The sequence below is a fragment of the Heptranchias perlo genome, chromosome 36 (genome assembly GCF_035084215.1).
Source record: "Heptranchias perlo isolate sHepPer1 chromosome 36, sHepPer1.hap1, whole genome shotgun sequence".
Classification (NCBI taxonomy): domain Eukaryota; kingdom Metazoa; phylum Chordata; class Chondrichthyes; order Hexanchiformes; family Hexanchidae; genus Heptranchias; species Heptranchias perlo.
In genome coordinates, this window is record NC_090360.1 from 8,904,415 (window position 1) to 8,932,312 (window position 27,898).

Consider the following 27,898-nt stretch of genomic DNA (forward strand, 5'->3'; position numbering starts at 1 on the left):
TCGGGAGCCAATGTAGATCAGTGAGCACAGGGGTGATGGGTGAACTGGACTTGGTGTGAGTTAGGATACGGGCAGCAAAGTTTTGGATGAGCTCAAGTTTACGGAGGGTGCAAGGTGGGAGGCCGGCCGGCCAGGAGAGCATTGGAATAGTCTGCAATGGAATCCGTACTTTTATAAAAACGCACCTGAAGACAGTCCCAAAAGCAGCCTTCTATTTTCTCATCTCCAATTTCTCCCCTTCTCCCATCCTGTGAAAGCGTTTCCACCCGTACTTTGGTACAGTTACACAACTGGCTGTTGCCTTCTGGTATCTGGTATCAAATGGTCACCATCCATGTGAGCCTTCTCGATGAATTGGCAGGCTATCCAACTGTGGAGGACGTCACAGCCAATCCCGTTCTTCCCTGGTACCCACACATGTGCATGCCCAGTAGGGGTCACCACTGAGCACGCGCATGTAAATTAAGAACAGGGACGCCCCCCCTGGCTGACTTTCCTTACATCAGGAATGCTGAGGCAAAATTTGTTACTTTCTGCTGCTACCCTGGCTGAGATCAATATGAAGCCTGAGTTGGCAAATTCAGGATAGCTCTCAGAGAAATGCAATCTCGGCTAACTCTGTTCAAATTCACAAGACACACCAAACTAACACCGACCTTATATCGCTCCAGTTCTGCCGCCTCCTGACTTGTGAGTCTCACACTGCACACAGCAACACCAAAGTAACCTTGCCAGATTGGCTAAGGCAGGCAGCTGGGAAACCCGCTTTTCAACCCATAGAATTGTACAGCACAGGAGGAGGCCGTTCAGCCCGTCGTGTCTGTACCGGTTCTTTGAGAGAGCTATCCAATTAGTCCCACTCCCCTGCTCTTTCCCCATAGCCCTGCACATTTTTCCTCTTTAAGTATTTATCCAATTCCCTTCTTAAAGTTACTAATGAATCTGCTTCCACCGCCCTTTCAGGCAGTGCATTGCAGATCATCATAACTCACTGCGTAAAAACAGAGCTGAGGTCAAAGATCAGCCATGATCTTACTGAATGGCGGAGCAGGCTTGAGGGGCCGTATGATCTACTCCTGCTCCTATTTCTTATTTTTCTTATGTTTCTTCCCTCTTTTGCCAATTACCTTAAATCCATCTCCTCTGGTTACCGACCCTCCTGCCAGTGGAAAGTTTCTCCCTATTCACTCTATCAAAACCCCTCATAATTTTGAACATCTCTTTAAATCTCCCCTTAACCTCCTCTCTCTAAGGAGAACAATCCCAGCCTTCAGAATTTGTATAGTGCTATACCACTTCCTCAAGATAGCCCACAGTGCTTCACAAACCAATGAATTATTTTTGAGGTACAGTCACCGTTGTTCGGTCGGCAAACACAATGGGCAGTCACACAAGCAGCAACTAACTTCTACGGTCAGCTAAAGCTATTTCTGGTGGTGCTTGGTTGAGGGAGCAGTGTTGGCCAAGACACCAGGAGAACTCCATCCTCTTCTTCAAACAGCGCCAGAGGCAGACGGATTTGACATCTCATCCGAAACCCAGCACCTCAGGCAATGTGGCACTCCCTCAGTGCTGAACTGACATGTCAGTTTATGTAGTAGACTCAAGTCGTGGAGTGGAGCTTGAATCCACAACTTTCTAACACAGCAGCAAGAGTCCAACCATTGAGATAAACGTTAGTGAAGACCTGTCCCAAAGCTTGTCCCAATATATGTCTGTAAAATGGTGTCCACCGTTAACCTATTACCTTATTTTGCACACGACCTCAACATCTAGTTACCAGTCGGGTTAAATCCAGTGACATGCTCGAGAAGTAGTATTATTATTATTTAATGTAACAGATCCATTTCTTCATTGTCCTGCTGGTGAAGCTGTCCCGGGCTCCTAGCCAAGAATTGACTGCCAAGTGCCAGCCCTTTTAATACACTCAACATAGCAATCAAATGGGCCAGCATCTTATTACATACAATACAGCAATCAAACATATTAAAGAATTCATGCAAAGCACCCAGTAACATAACCAACATTTATAAAATTCAGATGTTACCACGTTGTGCTAAATGATCTGTTTTTACTTTAGACGTTCTGAAGCAGATGTGTTTACATCTATTCCAAAATCACCATGCATACCGTCATCACACAGCTGTTCTTCCCCCTCCCCCCACCGCCATGTCTATCGATAGTGACGATTGCTGGTGGCATACAGTTTCTTGACAGTGCCAGCCCCCCAGTACCTAACCCAAGCAGTCATTCATCGTACGCAAGGACAAAGAGTGAATATTGGCAGCTATTTGACCGTGAGGCACCAAAGCCAAGCCCAATCACATCTTCATTAGCAACTGACACACTCACTTTCCCATAGGAGTCACTAGATATGGATTAGGAGTGGGAACCCTGGTTGATTTTATCTCCCTCCTTGGTCTGGACTGAGGTCAACTCTAGTCGTGCCACTAACTTACCACAAACAAGGGACTGAGCCTGGGACCTTCTCCCAGTTTTGATCTTTCATTTGCGTTGAGCTAGCTTAACTCAAACAGGACAGTGGGAGGACACTGCAACTGGTCTGTGCTCCTAGGCTTCTGGCGGGAGGGGGACTGGGGGGCGGGGGGTGGTGAGATCGGCCAGTGACTCTTGCTGGAAGGTATGATAGTGTGGTCCTGAGCAAGGTCAGCATTTGATCATGATTGTGATGCCCATCTGTTTGAATAACCTGTTGGCACTCACTATCAAAGCTCACACATGAAGAACACAGGTAAGATACTGAAGGGCATAGGCTTCCTTGGAACCACTACGCTAGCACGAGTCAACAGGAAGATTGTGGGGGGATGATACAGCCTGTTTCTGCAAGGAACCCCTGTTCTGAAACGATATGAAGCTGGAGGGGTGAAACAAGGTACTTTTGCCTTGGGAAGGAGCCATCAACAAGGGGACAGAAGACTTTTGCTGCAAGGATGGGACAAAATGGGCTGAATGGCCTTTCTCATCATTTATCTGGTGACAGAGGATCTGTGGTGGTCCTGCCATCGATAACATTCACAAATATAAAGCTGCCAACCGCCAGAGAGCACAGCAGACCCAGAATTCTGTGGGTCTTGAAGGCTGCCACCAGATGAGACACCTGCAGTGCTGGCTTGCAAGAAATACAGAACTGGTTCAATAAATGTGTCCTCATGCGTGCATCAATGGTACCATTTTGCCTCAACGCAGATGCACAGAACCAGCTCTGCATCAGTTCCCAGGCCCTGCTGTTTCTATGGTGCTAAGAATAGGCTATGTTGATTTGGAAAGTGAATTCCCTATCAAGTTGAAGTGATCATCAATATAAAAGCAGGAAGATCAGACAAAAAGTTATTTCTGTACCACTTTTGTTTATTGCTATTTCTGATGCACTTTTTTTTAATAAATAAAAGCCTGCAAATATTCGCATTAAATGGTATCCAAGAACTAATACTGATATATGGCAAAAGAGCCCAAACTATTTGTCTTTGTGGGTTGCTTAGGTATCACCATGGAGCCTCACGCACCATAAATATATATATATGGAGTACAAATCAATGTTCCCATTAATTTGCAGGTACCTCAAGTTACTGATACGGACAGATCTTGGCGTTCTTTCAAATTAATCCACCAAAGAGGCAACAGCACTAAAAAGCTTCCCATTGCAAACATCCAGGAAGTAAGGAGAGAAAGTGAGAAAGAACTTGCAATTATAAATTGCTCAGAGTGTCTCAAAGTGCTTCACATACGAGTATATAGGTGAACGTGAGGTCCCAGAAACAGCAATGAGAGGAATAACCAGTCCCCCTGTTTTTGGTGGTGTTGGTCGAGGGAGAAACTGAGATGTCTGCGCTTTGTGAGCCAGACTGCCTGGACTCACAGGCTCCATATGGCCATATGACCCATGGCCTACAGGTTGGTCACCCAGCAACATGAGTGTTAACGTTTGTTTCAGAAATTTGACAAGGGCACGGGATCAGAACATGTCATGTTGCAAACAAACCCCAAGGAATGATGACACCAAAAGACAAAATGAATCTGGGCTATGGCGATATTATGACAGCCGCTCCTCCCCCATTTGCACATGTGCAGTTACAATAATAACGGGAACGTAAATTAAAAATTGACCTCCAACAAGAGAAGTTGAGCAGCAACGGTGAGTAAGGACTCAGCAGTGCCCAGGTCTGTCTGAACACTGCTCTCCCTGGGCCCCTTACTTAAATGCAAAATTGCTAATTGAGTACCAGGCATTGCTGAGACTCAAAAGCACAAAGGCACGAGCACCTTGTACTCCATTAGGGGGCATCCTCGTAATGTAAATGTGCAGCTGCCTTTAGAGGCCGCAAATCTAAGTAGGTGACTTCCAGCTGCGTCTCTGTGCCAGTGTGGCCGGCCGTTAGAGGCAGAGTGAGAGGCATCAAAGGCAGGGCAGCCGAAGAGCGTGTATGGCAGCATCTCGAGTAGCTGGTATGCTCCAACTCCGGTCTGTGCAAGCTGCGACTGGATAACGTAAGCTTAGTGGGGTACAAATCCTCCTAAACATTTAATAGGACAGTGTGGGACTGCAAGTGTCTTTTTTAAACAGGAAAAGCACTATGAAAATGCAACTTGTCGTTGCGTAAACAGTGTAAGTAGAACAAATAGAAATGCTGGAGATCTGAAACAAAAAATGCGTTGAAGGGTCTGTACTGCCTGACTATCATCTCTCTTTCTAATGACCTTCGTTATTGCGCACTTTGTGGAACAGGTTTCTGTAGAAATTAATAAAAAGGAAAGTAAAGGAGCTTTTGCACAATAGCTTCTTCCCTTTACTCCTGAAGGTTGGTGACTAATTGTTCTTTAACAAGTGGGGCCAGGGGAGGGGTGACTTTTATGTGGCGCACTGCCTTGTTTTCTTTTCCTTCTGCCGCTGTCAGTCAAGGCCAGGGATTGCTGATTCCCACTGCTAAAAGGGAGGGAGTCTGCCTCTGCACTTCCAGCTTTAACCCCAAACCGGACTGCAGCGCATGGGACCCACTAAAACATGAGTCTCCAATCCTAGCAGGTCTCCCTCGGATGGGTCATTTATATCAAGGAGTGTGGTTGATGGGAAGAACACCATGTGTTTGTTGTCAACAGCACGAGTATCGCTATAATGCTATGGCAACACTGAGTGGCCATTCATTGTGAGCGTGTGGCAAGACAAGAGTGTTGGTAAGCTGTTTGGCTGTGGAAGGCATCACAGCAGAGTCCAGTTTTGTTGTCACCCAATGTCCAGGCATACATTCCAGCAGGGTTCACCGGACAGTGATCAGGAGCAGGAATCCTGGCTAATTTTTATTCGTGGCTTGCCCCTGGACAGTTGAGGCCAATGGAATTGGCCAATTACCACCCCAACTGAGATCAGCAAGCTCAGTGCAAACAAGTATTAACCCCGAGATAATCCTGGTCGGAGGCACAGTGGGCAAACAGCAGAAAATAAAGGAAGTTTGTCTATCCTTTGAAAAATTGATTTGCTTTAACAAGTCCTTTATACTTAAGAGTAGTGGTGATTTAAATTACACTTACTTTCCTTCAGTGGCCGACTTTATTCTGATCCAGTTGATACAGTAGCTGAAGTTAGTGGACAATGTGACTGGCACCAGGATTTGCTGATCCTACTCAAGCACCACAAGGCTTGGATAACATTACCAACTTTACCAGAGTTAACCGGCAACCGGCCAGTGATTCTTTGTACCAGTTGGACCTCTACTAAATACCAGGTGAAATCAGGGCTCAAGCTGGCAATTCAAGGAATGGCGATCAAAGGTCACGCTGGACTACAATAGGGGCTCCTCTAAAGGAGGAGTGCAGCCTCTTCCCAGACCTGCAGACTGCACGATACTTTTGAGATGTGAGTCAACGTGTGCTTCAACCTGTTCATCAATCAACTTTGGGTGGGTGGCATTGAGTGATGACTGATGACGATGATAAGTGCCCTGTAGCTTGCTCGCTTTGCTTTGCAGGCAGTAGGGAATTTAAGTCTCAAGGTCACAGAGCAAGTACGCTGGGTTTGATGCGGTTTTAACAAAAATGGTCCATCCCAAAAGGGATGGTGTACATAGTGCCAGGAATCAGTTTTAACCTCAGTACACTTGTTACATACCTCTCCTTCTTCAGGGTGCAGAGACACAAAGGCACATTTGGACCACAAATCAAATGATTCAACAGTAAAGTCTTAATATAGAGGCAGATTAGGCATTTCTTCAGCAAGGTAAAAATGCATTTATTTTTTTTTTACACAAAAACACCTTTCCTCTGCAAAAATTGATTATTTTAAAAGTGACATCTACATTGATGTCCCCACGTTCACACTGCTGAATCCAACTCCTTTATTCCCCGACAGGAGACCTACTTTACAGCAGGAATACGATCAGGATAAGGGAGACGGTTTTAGCAATGTCCTCCTGCGATCCAAACAAAATAACCCCGAACGCAAAGAGCGCCTTAAGAAGCAGAGAGAGTGTGCGTGCGTGCGTGTGTGTGTGTTTGTGTGTGTGCGCGTGTGCTCTCACAGCACACGAGGGGGAAAACACACTATATTCCATTCATCAAGCAGCTGATGTAACACAAAACATTAACTAGCATTTTTTTGCTAAGTACCGAGATCCTTGAAAGCCTGATTGGTAAAACCCCAGAGGACTTGAGCAACCACAGTCTTAGCACCTCGGGACTCATCTAGAATGCCATGAATTTGATATGTGTAGAGTTGGAATTATTCCAAATGACACACAGGAGCCAGGAAAATGGCCACGTTTTAAAGTCATTTTACAAAAGGCAACATTTTCTTTTTTTTCATTCCTTTTTTTTGGATTGCAGTTGTTGTGGGGGAACCTGAGGAGTTACAGGAAACACAAACGTTTTTGCCTACCTGCTGATTTTGGAGTGAACTTGTCTCTGTTTGCAGCACATACAGCCAGCAGCCTATATCCAAGATCCAAGTCAAAGCCTTGTTGTGCGGCTACACGGCTGACAACCTAGGCCACAAAAAAAAAACACAGCACACCAGTCAATCTCGGAGATACACAGAGCACAGTGTAATGCACAAACAACAGGGAAGCTCTGGCAGAAATTGCGTCTGTCTCATTGCAACCGTAGGACTTTGGTAAAGTCAAAAAGAGAGAAAGCGAGCAAGCAGATGAAGCTGCATATTTTACAAATTCCTCACACCTTTTCTTTTCCTGGGATATTTTGTGTCTTAAGCTGATACTGACTATTGCTTTGTTTCACAGCAGTACATAAATTCTGTAAGTAAGCTTCAGGCTTGTAACTCACATAAACTGGGCTTCCAGCCAAGTCTAAGTGAACACTCCCCTCATTTTCTCTTGGCAAGCCACATTCAGTGGGTTCATCATTAACACATCCTGCTTTAGGTTGACCACTTCAAATGCTCAGGCACCAATGTCTATAGGCATAGAAGGAGTGGCGTTGATGGCAGGCACTCATTAGTCCCAACATACTCCATATAAAGGACCCGATTTTGAGACCTGGCATCACTGAAGACCCACATTTTTATGGGTCTCGAACCACTGTTGGGTTTCCATTTACAACTAAATGCATGGAGTCAGATTCCCATCTTTTAGCTGAGGGAATCATGGATGTCCAGTGGGACTTACTTACACGGGTGGCAGGGAGATGGGTATACAGAGGTAGTGGCACCAACAGGTTATGCTCTCTGTTTGAGCATCCTTCCCCTTGGACAGTTTAGGACAATGTAACAACGCCTGTTAACTGACTTCAACGGTGTAAAGCCAAAGCGGCCCATTTGGATATGGTTTCAGCTGTGGTTCAGTGGGCAGCACTCTCACCCCTGAGTCAGAAGGTTGTGGGTTCAAGTCCCACTCCAGAGATTTGAGCACAAAATCCAGGCTGACACTCCAGTGCAGTACTGAGGGAGTGCCGCACTGTTGGAGATGCCGTCTTTTGGGTGAGACATTAAAGCAAGGCGTCGTCTGACCTTGTGTACGTAAAAGAGCCCATGGCACTATTTCAAAGAACAGCAGGGGAGTTCTCCCCAGTATTCCCCAACCAACATCACTAAAAGCAGATTATCTGGTCATTATCTCATTGCTATTTGTGGGACCTTGCTGTGCGCAATTTGGTTGCCGCGTTTTCTACATTGATTACACTTAAAAAAAAAGTACTTAATTGACTGTAAAGCTTTTTGGGACGTCCTGAGGTCGTGAAAGACACTATATAAATGCAAGTCTTTCTTTTTTTCTTTTAGAGGGCTTAATGCAAAATGGATTCCTTTGCCTAAAGCCCTGAGGGATGTTCTTCAGTGATATGGATTAGGTCGATCTTGAGTGACTATTTAAAGTAAGCACTTTCATTCGTACGAAGAGCTTAATCCCTGAAAACAATCACATGATCTGCTATTCACAGACAGTCAGAAACTGCCTTCAGCTACATTTACACAAAATCATGTACAGTTCAGATCAGGAATGGTCAGCGATAATATCTTCACTTACCTGCGTGCTAATGGGCTTTAAAGTCACTGACTTCAGACACACACACCATCACGCATCTTATTTGGACGTTTTGCTATGTTAAAGACATATTAATGGAAGCTTTTTTTTGTATACATGGGATAATAGCTATCCTGGCTGAGAGCTGATGATGGTGCCAGAAAGCCAGGGTGAAGTTTGAATGATAATGTTTTCTGTTTGGAGGACCCTCCCTCCTACAAGTAACGATACATTCCTGGGCAGCTGACGGCCCCCCAACCCGACACATACCTGGGCAGCCCCTGTCCTAACTGCTGAAAAAACAGCTGCCCAAAGGAAGACAGTTCCACAAAACGTGTTTTTTGATTAGTACACTGCAACAAAAATTAGATAACGAATACAGGCAAATAGGGAAATCTAATGAACGGGCAGAAATCTGATCACCTCGCGGTCCCCCTGGACACCAGTTTGAATTTGTGGGGGGATACTTTTGTCTGCCCACCACTCCGTTTCTCATGGTGAAAGGGGTGATGGGCAATCGGAAAGTTAAAATGCCTACTGTTCATTTGCTGCCCGACTGGATTTTTAAGCGAGACTTGAAACTTGGCCAAAACGGTCAAGAGCCTCATTACAATATTTCAATTGGAGTCGCACACCGTACGCTAGGTCCCTGTGCAATTTGGGTCTCCCACTCAATGTTGCTCCTGACCCCACTGCTGATGGTGCCTCCGTGGCTCCCCTTCTGAACCCCTATAAATGTGACATTGTGGGACACACTATAATGGTGTGTTGTATTTTCCAGGTTAATCGTGGGACACACTATAATCGTGTATTGTATTTTCCAGGTTAATCGTGGGACACACTATAATCGTGTGTTGTATTTTCCAGGTTAATCATGGGACACACTATAATCGTGTGTTGTGTTTTCCAGGTTAATTGTGGGACACACTATAATCGTGTGTTGTGTTTTCCAGGTTAATCGTGGGACACACTATAATCGTGTGTTGTATTATCCAGGTTAATCGTGGGACACACTATAATCGTGTGTTGTATTATTCACGTTAGTGACATCTGGACAGTTTTGCCTTTTCTTTTTTAACTTCCCCTGTTGGTGCAAATATACTGCTGCACATCACCATTCTGTCCAATCACAATACTGCAGCATCACGTGACAGGAAAAGACAGTGAGACTGTTACTTGCAATGTGTAAGCAAGATGATCATTATCTGGTATGCACAATAACATGCTAACAAGGCTACTGCATCTCAAACATGTAATCTGTGCACCAACAGCTTAATGTTGCTGTATGTTGTTCTGCAGCAAGGAAGGGGCTTGACAAGAGATTCATAAGTTCCTGATATCAATCCCAATAAGCGAGGAGTGACTGGGGACAAGGCACTCCTCCACAGGGACAAAAGGAGAGACTCAATCCACTCTAACCTGGCATACTTCACAAAGTCAGATCAGGAGCAGTAAAAACACAGGTCTCCCTGCATCAGCCACACTCCAAGCCCCAGGCCAGATGGCTATGACTCTGCCATAGGGCTAAGGAGCCATTTTCATTCATGGAAGCACAGCTGGACTTGCCTATTTGCTGTCTTTGGGCCACTGCATAAAAGTGGAACCCAGTTCACCTATGAGACCAGGGTCTCCGGTCTCGGAGTAAAGTAGGAGAGCATCGTTAGAGGTCATACTCCCCGAGCAGGATGTAGTAATCGTGCAGCGATAAAAACACCTTTATGTTCTGAAGATTACCAGGGAAATAATGGGGAGAAATATGAACTAGTGTCGAATATTTTCAAAGATTAAAAATGTGAATGCAGCATCTTGAGATTCATAGTTGTTTTTTCTAACTGGGTTAGAACATTATGAGATTTGTAATGTACACAGATTTCTGTCTTATTCTATTTCTTCTTTCTATCTTATTGTTCGTAGAGAATGGTGAGAATGTGGAACTTGCTGCCACATGGAGTGGTTGAGGTGATTAGCAGAGGTGCATTTAAGGGGAAGCTAGATAAGTGCATAAGGGAGAAAGGAATAGAAGGGTATGTTGATAAGCTGAGATGAAGTAAGGTGGGAGGAGGCTCGTGTGGAGTATAAACACCGGCACAAACCAGTTGGGCCGAATGGCCTGTTTCTGTGCTGTAAAATTCTATGCAATCTTATAAACTGCAGAACACATTCAGTTCTCAGAAGGTTAATACACTCCCTCCTTAAGACACTCCTTATATCATCGACAGTACCTTTCAATTCAACTGTGTCCTGGGCTCTCAAGGCTGAAGCCCAAAAGAGTCATTTCGTGTCTCACTAAAATACTAGCAAAAGAACACTTTCCCCACATCTGTTGTTTGCGAAATCACTGATCATTTTATTGAGCAAAACTAGAGTCAATTTGGGCTGTTCACCAATCGACACAAAAAAACAGCAGGAAAAGAGTGAACAAAATGGCTACCATGATGTAAGCAGGCATTTAGCAAGTTGGAGATGCGAAGAGTTCAGCAGAGCGAAGTTTAAAAAGAGAAACTTTTAAATAGGGGAGAAAAAAAGCACTGTTTGCACAATCTTACTATAACATATACGACAGGGGATTGAAAACTGCGGCAGAAACTAAGAAAGTGGTTACACTGCAGTGCCCATTGTGTGTTTATATATATCTTCGAGGTCCAACTTAATCAGAAGTGATTACGAACTTTCTCCTGTGCCGTTGGTCTCCCTAACACTGCTGGTAAAAGAATTGGCACTCCGCTGCTGCCAATACCTCCTCTGGGCAGTTTTTATTCCATTTTAGATCGACTGCAACATTGTGAAAAAAAAACACTGCTTCCTTCATGCTCTCTGAGGTCTTCATTAGCTGTGTTTACATCGGGTTCCGGTGGAGTGCTGGGGCTGCTGCCTGCATGACTTACGCAGCCGGTAGAAGTTGCCATATTCGCTAACACCGACTGCTGGGAAGACCCAGTGGGGGTAACAGTTTTTTTTTCAACGGCTGGCCTTAGCAAATGCACCAAGTCCAAGCTTAGGTTGCTGCCAGCTGTGAGAGATTCGTACATCAGGAGCTGATGGTTCCAGCATCCCATTAAACCCACAACTTGCATTTATACAGCGACTTTAACAGAGTTAAAAACGTCCCAAGGCGCTTTACAGGAGCGTTAACAAACAAAATTTGAGACCGAGCCACATAAGCAGGTAATAGGATAGGTGACCAAAATGTTGGTCGAAGAGGTAGGTTTTAAGCAGCGTTTTAAAGGAGGAGAGACAGGTAGAGAGGTGGAGAGATTTAGGGAGGGAATTCTAGAGCTTAGGGCGTAGGCAGCTGCAGGCACGGCCGCCAATGGTGGAGTGAAGGAAATCGGGGATGCGCAAGAGGCAAGAATTACCTTCTGTCAACTTAATTTGTTCTCAAACTATTCCTAGGCATTTTTGTGGAAAAATAATTGTTGAACAACTCCGTGGGTCTAGTCCATCTGTTTTCATTAAATTGTACTAACTTAAAGCACCTTCTTTTAGTTAGACCCCTTCCTCAGTGGATTAAAATGATAACATCTCTTACATTGTAAGGTCCATTTAACGATAGCGCGGGCTGGGGGGACTGTATAAGGCAACAGAAATTTGTTCTTCAGATTATGACATGATCAGAACCCCTTCGAATTTGTCAGTTATTGATTAATAAATGTGCAGAAAGGAGGTGATTATAAAAAAGAAAAGACTTGCATTTATATAGCGCCTTTTCACTACCTCAGGACGCCCCAAAGCACTTTACAGCCAATAAAGTACCGTTGAAGTGTAGTCACTGTTGGAATGTAGGATCATGTAAAGCAGGAAGTACATTACACTCCAGCTCAGTCACACTGGCCAAATATTGTACTTCTATTCTACTGTTTTAGTTTCCTTAAGTCCTTCCTCACCATAAGTACTGACTTTGTGTTACTGGATACATGAAGCACCAGTTCTTAGTTTTAGCCACAAGTTAGAGCCATCGAGCAGCGTTTCACTGGCTGGTTGCACCATGATAGGAAACGTTTTTGCTGTCTTCACATGGAGAATCCTTGTTTTAAACAAAGTATTGTTGGTTTAGCTGAGGGGAGGGCGGTGAATTTAACATATAACTTTTCATGTGGACAGAAACAGTTCTACGAACAATTGCATGCAACCCAGATTATTATAATGGATTTGTTTTGCAACTTACTCCGATACTTGAGCAAACTGGTTGACAGACCAATCACATAAAACTATTTCCTGTAACTAGATACCACAAATATGTGCTGATAGAGTGAGATGAAGTAGGGTGGGAGGAGGCTCGTGTGGAGCATAAACACCGACATAGACCAGTTGGGCCGAATGGCCTGTTTCTGTAAATTCTATGTAATGATGCTACTTAAACTGAGCTTGTCTCAGTTGGTAGCACAATTGCCAGTGAGTCAGAAGATTGTGGCTTCAAGCCCCACTCCAGGACTTGAGCATATATTCTATATGCCTCTGACAACCCAGTACTGAGTGAGTGCTACATTGTTGGAAGTGCCATATCTCGGAAGAGACATTAAACTGAGGCCCCGTTGGTGAGGATGTAAAAGATCCCATGGCACTATTCAAGGACGACTAGGGGAGTTCTCTTGGTATCCTGGTCAACATTTATCCCTTAACCAACACCACCAAAATAGATAAACCAGTCAGTCATCTCATTGGCTGTTCATAGAACCATACAGTAAATTGACTGCCATGTTTACATAGAATTACATAGAATGTACAGCACAGAAACAGGCCATTCGGCCCAACTGGTCTACACCAGTGTTTATGCTCCATATGAGCCTCCTCCCATGGTACTTCATCTAATCCTATCACCATAACCTTCTACCCCTTAAATGATCCTGTGCTATTTGTCTCAATTACTCCATGTGGTAGCAAGTTCCACATTCACACTACTCTCTGGGTAAAGAAATGTCCTTGAATTTCCTAATGGATTTATTAGTGACTATTTTATATTAATGACCCCTAGTTTTGGTCTCCCCCACAAGTGGAAACATCTTCTCTGCATCCACCCTATCAAACCCCTTTATTATTTTGAAGACCTCTCTTCGGTCACTCCTCAGCCTTCATTTTTCTAGAGAAGCCTTTTCTTTTCTCTTGTCTACATAACAAGAGGAACTACACTTTAAAAAGTAATTCTTTGGCTGGGAAGCACTTTGTGACATCCTGAGGATGTGAAACGCACTATATAAATGCAAGTTCTTTCTATCTATCGATTCTCTCCTGAATTCCTGCGGCTCTCCCATCCAACAGTCCAGTTTCAGACGCCTGTATTGTTTGGAAATCTATTAGAGAGCTGCTCACTGAAACTGGATCATGCCCTTAGTATTAAGTGTTTGTGGTTGAAAAGACCAGACTGTTACTTAATTGGGAGAAGCTGAGACTCAGCAGTTAAGCACTTGCCCTCTCACAGCACCTCTGAATGCTGGATTGGTCCCTGTGTAATAAGAGCCAACCACTAATGTTTTGTGAAGTGAAGGAAGATCAAATTGAAATCATTCATTACGAAAATATTTCCTCGACGATTATTACATTTTTGTAAATCCTTACTTCTTTTTCTGCTTTCCACCAGAAGAAACTCTGGCCGTGCACGGCAAAGATTATCTTTGGGGCACCTTGGACCATATCAGTAATAGCAGCAGAACTAAACCCTCCATGGCTAACAGGACAGCAGTGTGGATTCATGTGAAGTGATGGCCCCTCCTCACCTCTGTCACATTGGCTCCATGAATAAATCTCAACAGGCCCCACGTCAGATTCAGCTCAACTTCAATTCGAAATGGAACTTGATATGTCGAACCTGATGTAGGGGTGGGACTTTAGCAACTAGGTATACATCACAACAGTGACTACACTTCAAAAGTACTTCATTGGTTGTAAAGCGCCTTGGGACATCCTGAGGTCGTGAAAGGCATGAAATAAATATAAGTCTTTCAAGTCTTTCTTTTTAGATTCAATGCTCAGGGTCTGAAGGGGACAAAAAACTATTGACAAGATTCCCGCAACGTGAAATTCTTCCGTTATTTTATTATTGATTCCAATGCATAAAGATTGGAGAAGCAGATGTCTCTCAAGTCTGAAGTGGTGAATTGATGGATCGAGAGATCACAGTACACATGGACTGTGTTAATCTGCAATAAGCATCAATTCCATAAATGCCCTTTGGATAATACATTGTCATACATTGACATAAATTGTCCTAAGTTTAGAGGTAAAGGCAATAAAAGCATTTCCCAACCCCCCCAGGGTGAGGAACTATTAAACTAATTCTTCAATGCACTTAACAATGACCTTCACACATAAAAGATAAATTGTAATAATTGGAAGGTAAGGGAGTCTGCCAATGAAATCCTTTTGTATTTTAAATGCAATTTACTTAGCTATAAGAACTTTATCTGAAAATGCTTTGCCCATAATCTGAAAGATGATTATACCTCCCTGACATGAAGCAACCTTTAGTACGTTGTTTCCAACTACAACTCATTCAGCAATTATTTAGGATCTCTACTGTGCTACATGCTACAAGATAAGATAATACAATGAAGTCATGACCTGCTCAAACAGTGCAGCACAGTCATATCCTTCAGTGGATGGTCAATCAGATAATAGCTACTTGCATATTGTGCCGAGTGGGATGCGAGGATCTGCCAGTTCCCTACATAAGGGTCTTGTGCAGCGACCAGCAGCCTCAGAGTTATCTTAATGGATTTAGAAGGTCGGTGCTGAGAAGAATCTGTAAGGAATGCTGGGGGCAATGGTGCAGATGTGGACATCGGATGGGGACATGATTGGACTCAGCAGCCATCATGGTCAAATACTCCATGTCACACTCCAAGGCTCACACATGAACGATGACAACTTGGGCAAGGTAGAGGAGGGTAGTCGACCACCCATGAAACTGTACCCAGCAACAAGTCAATGCTTTCAGGAGAGGAGCGGAGAAGAAAATTAGCAAGGAACAAAAAAACAATCAAAGCAGGGGGATATCCTGGAGTGTTGCTTCTTCTAAATGAATTTGATAAGAGCAGGTTCTTATTAACAATTGGGACTAATCAGGGGCCGTAACCCTCCAGCAGACTCTGTGTTGGGGAACAGTGTGAGTGGATACTTCTGGGAAAGGGAACCAGGAGAAATATTCATGGATTTGGGTCTCCTCCAATTCAGATATAACGCCACAAAATAACTATGGCCAGGCTTTGAGGGAAATTAGACTGACTTTTGAACTCTGGGTGTGCTTATCAATCTCAGAATGGAGAAAAGTGGACACAGAGGAGAGAATGATAATCTCCAGATCAAACTGCATGATTAGAATAGTTAAAAATAAAAACTACAAATGTTGGAAATCTGAAGAAAAGGAAAACATTTAGGAAAGAGAAGGTGGGTTAATATTTCAGGTGCAGACCCATCGCCAGAAGTGGAAATTGGAAGGTAAGCAAACCCTCTACACAGGACTGAATAAATAGAAGGGGAAGGGGAGGTCGAAGAGAAAAACAGGTGAAAATACACAGGGTAAAAGTCTTTTACCCGTTGTTCTCTATCCCTTTCATTTTGGCCTCCAAAAACTTCAGCTCATCCAAAATTCTGCTGCCAGTATCCTAACTCGCACCAAGTCCCGTTCACCCATCACCCCTGTGCCTGGTCCGGCAACGCCTCAAATTTAAAATTCTCATCCCTATTTTCAAATCCCTCCATAGCCTCACCTTTCCCTATCTCAGTAATCTCCTTCAGCCCTGCAACCCTCTGCACTCCTCCAATTCTGGCCTCTTGCACATCCCCGATTTTAATCGCTCCACCATTGGCGGCCGTACCTTCAGCTGCCTAGGCCTTAAGTTCTGGAATTTCCTCCCTAAACCTCTCTACCTCTCTCTCCTCCTTTAAGATGCTCCTTAAAACCTACTTCTCTGGCTCAGCTTTTGGTCACCTGTTCTAATATCTTTATGTGGCTTGCCGTCAAATTTTGTCTGGATACGCTCCTGTGAAGCGCCTTGGGAAGTTTTACAACGTTAAAAGTGTTATTAAATGCAAGTTGTTGTTATTCAGTCCTACATATGGGTTTGCTGATGTTCCAGTTTCCAGTTCTGACCAAGATCTCCAGGCAAAATGTTAATCCATCTTTCCCGTTTCAGATGCTGATGGACCTGTTGTGAATTTCCAGCATTTTCCACTTGAGCATAATGATCCTTCTTGCCAAACCAATGAACAAATCAAGCACAACAAAATGATAAGGGAATTCATCCTGGAAAATAACGAACTGCGGTTCAGAGTACGTAAGTTGATATGGGGTGAGGGAAAGAAAGCTCCCACACCAAGGTATGGAAGTTCAGAATGAGGTGGTGAGGAGGATGTCCCAATTTTCCACTCCAGCGTACCCACCCCATAGGACAGCACTGCAGCATTCCTGGAAGGAAGCGGAGGAAGAAGGCTTGAGGGCGGAGCTGGCCATTCATGCCGCTGGCAATGCCAACCCTAAGGTGAAAGTTAATTACAGGAGTCCTTACAGCAGGTGGCACAACTCTGACTCAGGCTATTTCCATATGGTGAATCTCCAGGGCTCCTTTAATGCACAGCATTACGTCCACCTGAGAGGGAAGACGGGACCTCGGTTTAACGTCTCACCCGAAAGATGGCACCCCTGACAGTGCAGCGCTCCCTCAGTACTGCACTGGAGTGTCAGCCTAGATTTTGTGCTCAAGTCCCTGAAGTAGCCTGGGCATTTTTATATGGATGGATAGGTGACCGTGTCATGTGGAAAAAGAAAGACAGACTTGCATTTATATAGCGCCTTTCACGACCTCAGGATGTCTCAAAGTGCTTTACAGCCAATGAAGTACCTTTGAAGTGTAGTCACTGTTGTAATGTAGGAAGCACGGCAGCCAATTTTGCGCACAGCAAGATCCCACAAACAGCAAAGTGATAGTGACCAGATAATCTGTTTTAGTGATGTTGGTCGAGGTATAAATATTGGCCAGGACACTGGGGAGAATTCCCCAGCTCTTCTTCGAAATAGCGCCGTGGAACCTTTATGTCCACCTGAGAGGGAAGACGGGGCCTCGGTTTAATGTCTCACCCGAAAGGCGGCACCTCCGACAGTGCAGCACTCCCTCAGTACTGCACTGGAGTGTCAGCCTAGATTTTGCACTCAAGTCCCTGGAGTGGGACTTGAACCCGTAACCTTCTGACCTAGAGGCGTCTAAGTGACATCACTGAATTTGAATAAAACAAACTGCAAACTGGCTAGCGCTTAAGGTGCCAATGCAAAACCTGACCAGAAAATTGAATGAGAGTGGGGAAGGAAATCTGCTGTAACAGATCTGTACCCATTTTTCCGATCGGTCACACTCACTTTAAGTCTTAATTGGTTGTAACCAATTGCAAACCTTCCATGTGACATTATCGTGGCACATCTCTCACAAGACTTCTTCCTCAGACAAAAAAAAAATTACCAATCATGTTCTCACGAAGACAATGCCCCTTGAAGCATTCGCAAAACTTTTGACATCTCTCCAATCATAATCAATGCTACTGTTCTGCAGTTCTCATGGAATAATAGAGGGAATTATGGAATACGATTCCCTGAACACCTATAAAATGCAACAAAATCCCATAATCTCAATTTATTTAGTCATCCTAAATCGGTGGTCTTAATAATAAATGGATTTAATGTTATTAAGTGATCCCAAAACACCAGTAAAAATCCTGGAATCCCATGTAATAAAAATCAAATCTGCCTTATACAGTCACCATAAACCAGGGCCCTGATCACAATCTTATGTATTGGCCTGACCATCATAAATAGCACTGACAGCTCGGTCACATTGCATCAGTGATGTAGGAGCTGGATTCTGGCATGGAGTCAGAATCCTCAACCAGTTCACTAGTCTTCATGGCTTTGGATTGGATGGAGTCCAGAAGCCAGACACAAACTGTTGTAGGGCCCAGCTTTCTTCAGGAATCTTATTCTTCTTAGCGTTGCTACTTGCTTGCCCCAACACAAATTAGACAGGGTTATCAAGTGATGGAATTGAGTGTTTTTAATTGAGCAGAGTTTGCAATCTTTAGAATGTAGACATGAGGAGATAATATCATAGCCAATCTTCTCCATACTGAAGGTAATACCATTTGTCTGCTCACTGAATAATTCTATCTCTACCAGTGGTAATTTGCTCATCATTTGTCTTTCAGATAGGAAATCGGCCATTCTATAGAGGGTGATGTTATCAGTGGAGAGACCAACATGTTTGATGACATCCAGCAGGTCGCAGAAAGCTCCCCGAGGGGCTGTTGCAATAAAAAGACAAATACCTAATGAAGAACGCTAGATAAGTACATGAGGGAGAAAGTAATAGAACGTTACGCTGATAGGGTGAGATGAAGTAGGGTCAGAGGCTCATGTGGAGCATAAACACCAGCATAGACCAGTTGGGCCGAATGGCCTGTTTCTGTGCTGTAAATTCTATGTAAAGCAATGTGCTGGAGTACAACAAGCTGGATGCAGATTACAGACATATTTTGGGGATGTCAAAGATTGTCAAGCAAAGGAGAGCAGCTTCAGGACAGATTATTTAAGGCAAATAAAGCAGCCGGTGTCACCAGCAATATTTCTGGCCAAATCAATAATACAAAAACTTTGGAAGAGTCCAGTATGAGCTGCCGGACAGCAATGGAATAAGGCTTTCTTAGATGAGGCATGAATTCAGAAGGATTGGCTGAGGCAAGATCGACAAAGGCTTTTACAATTTAAGACACCCAGTGCAGAGCTTCTCACAACAGCAGTGCATAGTGGGAATTTGGTTGCGGAGATCAGTAAACCTCCAGAATGGATAGGAAAAAAAATCACACGCGGCACGCTCAAAATCCAACCAATAACAACATCCGGTTACAGGCAGTTGAGTCGATTTCAGGGGCAACTTGTTAGCAAAGGCTTCGGATGAGGATGTAGAGAAAAATGAAGAGGCTCTCATTTATATGCGATGACTTCAACTGAAGCAGCAATAGGGAAGAGACTGGCTTTGGGTGGAAGTGTAGGGCAGGCAAAGGTTTCCAGAAATGTGTCATAATTCCCTCTTATAAGTTTACTGAGGCTGTAACAGGATTTTTTTTCATATTATTTTTGAGAATAAAAGTTTTTGAATTCAGCAAATTGGCTGAATGGACAAATACACCATATTTGGTCACCATATCATAGAACAAGAAAGTTCAATCTAAGCTGGAGCAGAAAGGGATGCTAAAATTGGCCTCCAGAGTTCCTTGCCTGGTCTAGGAACACTGAAGCCAGTTGCAGTGCTCCCAACAAGGTTCCTGCTCTTGATACTCTGCGGGACCCCCTGCCCCCCTCCCCATGCTTTCATGTGAAGAATGACCATTTTGGGGAAGTACTGCTTTAACACAGAGTTCAAGGATTGTGACGAGCGATTGCTTTTCTGGTTTTACATTGCACGTTGGAAGCCAGTCTCTGTAGGCGGGCTGGGCTCTGCTGTGTTTGCAGAGCCCCAGAGTGCAAATGCATGGACCCAGCTCCACATGATTACTCCGCTGAAAGGCAGAGGCCTTAACCTGTTGGTCTTCAATGCCATCAGATCCCCGATCTTCAGCTCATTGACACTTGACAGATGGTGAATGTGTCTGCCCACGGTTACACTCCGATAGTGCGAAAGGATCTCTGAAGAGATGCCTGGCAGCTCGAAACACCGTACCCCAGCACGAGTCACTGCATTTGCAGGAGGGCAAAGGAGAAAATCAGGGGGAAATTGGAAAGGGGAAACAACAACATCAACTTGCAGTTATATAGCGCCTTAAATGTACAAAAAAGTGACAAGGCGCTTCACAGGAGCGTAATCAGACAAAAATTGACATCGAGCCAACGAAGGAGATGTTAGGACAGAAGACCAAAAGCTTGGTCAAAGAGGTAAGTTTTAAGGAGGGTCTTGAAGGAGGAGAGAGAGGTAGAGAGGCAGAGAGGTTTAGGGAGGAAATTCCAGAGCTTAGGGCCTAGACGGCTAAAGGCACAGTCACCAATGGTGGGGCGAATGGAGTGGGGGTTGCACAATGTAGGTCAGCGAGCAGAGGGGTGATGGGTGAGCAGGACTTGGTGCGTGTTAGAATACGGGCAGCAGAGTTTTGGATAAGCTCAAATTTATGGAGGGTGAAAGATGGAACAAAATTTTATAAAGATAAAAAGAACAATGATTTTCTGTCGAATCACCAAGGGCAAAGCACATCAGCAATGAGCTCCCCATGATCTCTGAAAGCAGTCAGCGTAATGCAGAAAGCACAGGCAGACCCCAAGAACTCTTTATTAAGTCAAAGAGTTGGGATTCCTGATGGATTTACAGTCGAGCTCTTGTTATCTAACCTTTCATTATCCAAACCTTTCTGTACCAAAGACTTGAATCTTCACTGTGCATCTACTGTATAATAAATGGGAAGTATAGTGTCTAAATCATCTACTTTTGCAATCACCTCAACATTTTTAGTGCCCCCCCAGGCTTCTGGGTACTTGAAGGAGTTTCTCTGCTCATTTCCTTGTTACAACACGTCACTTTGACGGAAAAGAATTTGGGAAGAGATTTGCAGAGTTCAGGAACATGATGGTTGAAAGCAACGTCACCAATGGTGGAATAGAGGGGGTGTAGGATGGGGGAATGAACAATAGCCTAGAGGCTGAAGGAACAGCAGATGTGTGCTGGGACACAGGAGCAAAGAAGATTGCATTGATAGGGTGAAGCAAAGCCATGGAGATCTGGAAATGGTTCTGAGAATTTTGAAATTGATGTACTGGCAGCCCAAGAGGCCACTGGAGCTCGATATGGACTGGGGCAGTGTGTGTGCAGCGTACAGGCCACAGAGTTCTGGGTGAATTGGAGTTTGTGTAGGTTGGATCTGGCGAGGAGGGTTGGAGAAATTGAACCTTGAGGCGATGAAGGTGATGATTTTAGCAGCGGTGTGGGGGGAGGGTAAGGCTTTAAGCAGCACTGCGTCAGAGGTAAGTGGACTTGGAGATGTACCAGATGTGGGGTTTGAAGCTCAGCTCAGGGTCAAGTGGGACACCAAAGTTGCACATGTGATAGAAGCTCAGATTGAGCGAGCAGCTAGGTACAGAGATGGAATTGTGCTGCAAGACAAACAGTGTCTTTGGTTTTTCCAATACTGAACTGAAAAAGGTTCTGGATTATCACAGTCATGGAATCAAATGATAGAGGTGGAGAGGGAGAGTTGGATGTCATCGGTGTACATCTGCAAGCTGACCCCATGATTTTGGAGGACTCCTTAAGAGTTTGAGGATATAGATAAGGAAACAGAAGGGGCCCAGGATAGAGCTTTGGGGCACATCAGAGGTGGCCATGTCGGCATGAGAACAGAAGCCACTGGAAGACGTGAACTCCATGTGCTGGGGCAGGTCGGAATGGAATCAAAAGGCAGTACTGCAGAGATGGGCCACAGCGGGGAGACGATGGAGGAGGATAGAATAGTTAACTGTATCAAAGGCTGCAGAGAGCTCGAGGAGGGGATAGTGTGCTGAGGTCTCAGTCACACAGGATGTTGTTGATTTCGATCAGGGTAATCTCGCTGCTCTGGGTGGAATGCAAACCCAACTGGAGAGACTCGAGCGGGAATGAGTCCTGACTCCTTAACCTCATACTTAATGCGCTTCTACACATTCAAGATTCACAAAATCCCAACAACCTGCTGGACTGATTCTCGCTACTGTTCTGGAAGGAGGAGGTCGAGCTGCACAGTGGGGCTAAAATTCTCCCAGCCCAACTCCGCCACAGGAAATGCACTGAGATGGAACGGAAGGCCACCACTCTGCCCTGGTGTTGACTCCATTCAAAATCCCGGGGATGGGTCATTGCCACACAGGGGCGAGTGCCCACACCATTCATGTTACTTCCTGGGCATCTACTCCATGTGGAGATGTGGGGGGGGGGGGGGGGCGGGGGGAGGGGAGAGGAGCTTAATTTTATCCTGCCATTCCCATCTTTTAGCGTGACGTCAGAATGGAAGGGCTGGGCTGGTGCAGGAAGTGCCCACCCCCATTCCATCAGAATTCCCGAACGTGGAAAAAAAGAGTGGTGACCCTGCAGAACCAGATTCCATCTCAAACTTCGGCCCCCCTGTCTGACTTAGGTCCACATTCCACCCTCCTAGGCTCAGAAATTTCAGGGCCAATGCTGCTGAATGTGACAGACAATTTGGAAGAGTTTTTTGTGGTGGTGGTGGTGGTGGTGGGGGGTCTTTTAAAAGCATACAATTGACAATGGGGGGTGGGGGCAGAAAAGGAGGAGGAGGTGGGAGGGAGCATGGACAATGCCAGAGTTTTGGTGTACATACTTTAGGGATAGGCCTGGTGATTTGGAAAGCCTACATACTTCTCCATAGGTTGAGAGGTCACGGAGATTAATTAAATATATCGAGCATGAGTCAGTCCCTTCGGGAAAAGCAAGGAAGACAAGAACTGCACAATGGCAGAGGAAACCCAGCTCTGGGTTCGCAGATCTCCCGGTGGCCGGTGACGGGACACTGGCTGAGGCCGAGGAGAAACTTGCTCAAACAGGCAATGGTGGCAGGGGTGGGGAGGGGATTACCAAAAAATGTCACAATCGAAGGAATACATTTGCTTTGTCTGAGGCGTCATGCTTCCGTAGAAACACTAATGGAAAAACAAGTGATTGTGCCATTGTGTCCCTGCCATCGAGCAATTTTATTTTTTATTCAAAAAAAAAAGATATAGGTGGCCTGACGAGAAAATTCACAGCCTCGGGCTTTTGTGCAAAGCTCCATCAGCAGCTGTCATTGTGGTTTTTTTCTTAACCTTCTTTCTGACAGGTAATTATTTCCCGCGAGGCACTGAATATAAATTAATTGTGCTGTTTGATAAAGCAGCACAATGTACATGGTATATCCGAACAATGGAGTCATAAGCTGGGAGGGAAGGCTCACGTTTTAATCTCAGCCCCTTCTCCGGTCTTTCTCCGCAGCAGCTAGTGGAAAGTACACGAGGAAGGCGGAGGTTAATTTGTACTCGTTTGTTTCTTCTTTCCCTCCATCAGACGGCAATTTTTTTTTTTACATGCTCTGCTTCCTGCAGCAACGAGAGCTGCTTTTCACACCGTTAAAACCGTTGTCCATCATCACCTGCCCCCTCCTGATTGCCTGGCCCTCTTCCCACCGGACTCACTTTAGATACCTCAGCTGGCGTCCTAACCGGCTCTTCGTGCTGCCCCTGGGACTGCGACTGCCGCCACACGCCGAGTTTGTCACTGGATAGCAATTCGGATTGGCAATCCTGGCCTGATTGTTCTGCGGCCAATCTGCCCAATCACTCACTCACCTCCACCTTTGACCCCAGCAAAACCTTCACACTCTTCCCATCCCGGTTGTTTCCCCTTTATGGCTCCTCAAGTCCAAGGGATGCAGACTTGAACATATCTGGTGCACAACTGGTTCAGCCATTCATCACCAGATCTGGTTGGATCACATCAAGCATAATTGGGCCTCATTCTCCTCTGCCAAAACCACCCAGTACTCCAGGATTATCCAGCAGAATAGTTTGAGGAGCTCACGGACTTGTTTATCACGAAAACGCAGACCATCTATTCAGCTGCCTTTACTGCTCCCCTCACTGCCCTTTGCCCACCAAGGCTTACTTCCTCCCTGGCTACCCCCAGCCCTAGCCCTGAACTCATGTCACTTTAGTTTTTCTTCATAATCTCTCCAAGCTCACCTTGTCCATGAGACTCACCTCCTCCTGCCTTCACCACACTCCCTTGACTCCATTCCCACCAAACTGCTGACCACCCAACTTCCCTTCCTGTCCCCCATGCTAGCTGATATTGTAAATTTTTTTTTTATTCGTTCATGGGATGTGGGCGTCGCTGGTGAGGCCGGCATTTATTGCCCATCCCTAATTGCCCTTGAGAAGGTGGTGGTGAGCTGCCGCCTTCTTGAACCGCTGCAGTCCGTGTGGTGACGGTTCTCCCACAGTGCTGTTAGGAAGGGAATTCCAGGATTTTGACCCAGTGACGATGAAGGAACGGCGATATATTTCCAAGTCGGGATGGTGTGTGACTTGGAGGGGAACGTGCAGGTGGTGTTGTTCCCATGTGCCTGCTGCCCTTGTCCTTCGAGGTGGTAGAGGTCGCGGGTTTGGGAGGTGCTGTCAAAGAAGCCTTGGCGAGTTGCTGCAGTGCATCCTGTGGATGGTACACACTGCAGCCACTGTGCGCCGGTGGTGAAGGGAGTGAATGTTTAGGGTGGTGAATGGGGTGCCAATCAAGCGGGCTGCTTTATCTTGGATGGTGTCGAGCTTCTTAAGTGTTGTTGGAATAGTTTCATGTCCTCAGGTACTGTCCCCACCCTTTCAAAACAAATATCATCACCACTTCCTGTAAAAGTCCATCCCAACCCCTCTGTCTTTGCAAACTATCATTCCATCTCCAACCTCCCTTTCCTCTCCAAGGTCCTTGAACGTGTGGCTGCCTCCCAATTCAATGCTCAGCTCTCCCACCACTCCATGTTTCAATCTCTCCAATCAGGTTTCTGCCTCTCCCACAACTGCAAAACGGCTCGAACCAAACTCGCAAGTGACATTCTCTGTGACTGCTTCCATGGTGCATTATTCCTCTGCAGCCTTTGACATGGTTGACCAGACCATCTGGAAATGGGCCAGCAACACACCAAGCAGTGCGTTATTCACTAAACGACCAGGGGAGCTCGAGAGTAAGAAACATCATTTTTTTTTAAGAAGGGGGAGAGGAGCAGAGAGTCAATTATATATAGATATGGAGTGTCATTTCTCGCTAACTAACTGCTGATTGTCTTGCAAATGGTTAGATCACATTTTGTTGACATGACGACATATCAAGAGAAAGGGTCCAGCCATCGATGTCTGCCAAAAATAAAAAAATAGGTGGAAAACAAAGTAAAATAAAGCACCCTTACACATTGCACAGTACACATAACTTAAAAATAAGATAGGAGGAAATAATATCATCGGGCCTGATAACAATAAATCACTTAAGCTTATCTCAGTTGACGACAACAATTAATCCATCACTGATTGCAATCACCAGAACCGGATTACGAATTCTTGGGGCCTTAGCGCTGTTCCTTTAAAACACAAACGTGCAGTAAAATGCAGTTGGGGTACAAAACTTCTCGGAGTGGAACAGTGTGAGAAATTATGTGCACCCGTTACAAAGAGGTAGCCAGTTTGTCACTTCAGGAATGTGAAGAATGGGCACAGGGAGCAAGCGACATGGCTGACCTCCTCGTCGTTAAGTGGAAAACATTGCTTAAAAGGTTAATAAACACATACGGCATCTACCAATACCTTACCCAAACAGTAGGGTACTCAACTGCAACGAGCATCCCAGCTGAGGTCTGCCCCATCCTCATCGGAAGCTCACAACACACACACACATTTCTATGAGAGGTTGTTGGATAGCAGTCTGGCTGATTTTCCCTACCCCAGCTCAGTGACGTCCAATGCTACCCAGTGAGATTTGCCAGCTCTGCATAAATTGGGGGTCAAACCCTTCTCTCCCTCTACATTGTCCCCATGCTACGCAATGCTATGCAACCCACGTTGACTTACCTGGCTTCAACTTGGTTCAGTGGGGAGCACGCTCGCTCGCCTCTGAGTCAGAAGGTCATGGGTTCAAGTCCCACTCCAGGACTTGAGCACACAATCCAGGCTGACACTTCAGGGCAGTACTGAAGGAGTGCTGCACTGTCGGAGGTGCCGTCTTTCAGGTGAGACTTTAAACTGTCTGCTTTTGTGGAGGTGGCTGTAAGAATTTCCATGGCATTATGCAAAGAAGAGCAAGGAGTTCTCCCGTCCAACACTTAGCCCTCAACCAACACCACTAAAACAGATGAACTGTTCATTCATCTCATTGCTGTGCAGAAATTGGTTGTCATTTTAACTATATGCCACCAGTGATGACACTTCAGGAAGTAATTAATTGGCTGAAAGCATTTTGGGATGTCCTGAGGATCTTTTAAATTCAAGTTCTTTCCTCCTTATCTGCCAATTTACCCTCCCTCCAGTGTCCCTTCATTCAATGTCTCAAGCACTTCTAGCCTGCAAGCCATAATTTCCCATAAACTCCTCTTTACCAAACACCTGCTCCACGAGGACACTGCTGCCTGCAGAGCAGCCAGATTAGTGCAGAAATATCAAAGATGGCAGTGGACAGATTTAGTGCTCTGTGATTTTTACATTAAACATCACTTCGACTGCCTCCGGGGCAGGGTCAATATATATAAATGGATTTTCATGGCAATCCCACTTATGAGATTGCAACATTAAACATGACCTTGGACAATCACAATGGACTCAATCTGTCCGTCATCGCTCATTTCACTAATCAGTCTGTCCTGTCAACGGAACCCTCCACATGTAACATATTTCTGTCGACAGAAATTCCTTGCTTGCAATCCTGAAATTATAAGTAACAGCATGCTTTAAACATGCATGGTTTCATCAGGTCGATAATGCAGCACAGGGCTGATTTTTTTTAAACGAATACACACTCCCAGCAGGGAGCTTCACCTGGTGCAAATGCATAGCATGAGAACTGCAGGCCCACTCCCTATGATTTACAGTCCATTATGGACAGAAAAGCTATACTGAGCAGACCTACAATTTTCCAATATGAACGGATGGAAAATTGTAGGGAACTCACTTGCAATTTACTGGTATGTGTTCTCAGGGAGCGGGGAACGCAACCTTATGACATCCTTGACTCAATATGAGATGTGGTTTATTTTCTTGTCCGTTTTCTTTCCCTCCTCTACTGAAGGCACGAGCTCCATTGCTGGGGTACGGTTAAAAAAGATGGCCTCCGGTCCCTCACCCAAGGGCCAATGTTCACGTGCGACCTCAGACTGTGAGCGTCAGCAGGCTAGTCGACTGCACAAGGCATACCTGCCAACCCTGCCTTCAAGCATGCACACTGAAATCCCTCCTCGGCCTCGCCCCTCCCTATCTCTGTAACCTCCTCCAGCCCTACGACCCTCCGAGATCTCTGCGCTCCTCCAATTCTGGCCTCCTGCGCATCCCCGATTTCAATCGCTCCACCATTGGCGGCCGTGCTCTCGCATGAATGATGGCTAGTTTTGCAAAGCATCATGGGACCGTCAATGCCCGCAGACATGAGCCAGCGTCTTCACAGAGCAGGGGAGGGATAAACCAAATCGAAGAAAACCCAAAGGGATTGACTTTCTGAAAACTGGAGGATGAAGTGCTTGTTACAAGTATGTCAATTAAAAAAAACATGGCCGCTTGCTTTTCCATGGAGTCAAATTAATTGTGGGTGGTAGTCTCTGAACTAAACTGAGGCGTATTTCTGTGACAGATATTTATTGGTTTCATACATGCACCAGGCGTTGGGAAACTCAACTTCAGG

At 45.2% G+C, this 27,898-nt stretch overlaps 1 protein-coding gene across 12 annotated transcripts in view; it reads right to left on the bottom strand.

The window, feature by feature from the left end:
* Positions 1-27,898, bottom strand: part of zmiz1a (zinc finger, MIZ-type containing 1a) — a 375,723-nt gene that overhangs the window by 112,579 nt on the left and 235,246 nt on the right. For 11 of the 12 annotated variants that reach the window (XM_067972517.1, XM_067972508.1, XM_067972512.1 and 8 more), the window contains exon 5: positions 6,887-6,992. In XM_067972517.1, the coding sequence (XP_067828618.1) occupies positions 6,887-6,992 (106 nt within the window). Of the gene's footprint in view, positions 1-6,886; positions 6,993-7,185; positions 7,237-27,898 lie in introns of those variants that run through there. The other variant, XM_067972516.1, reaches the window with a different exon arrangement.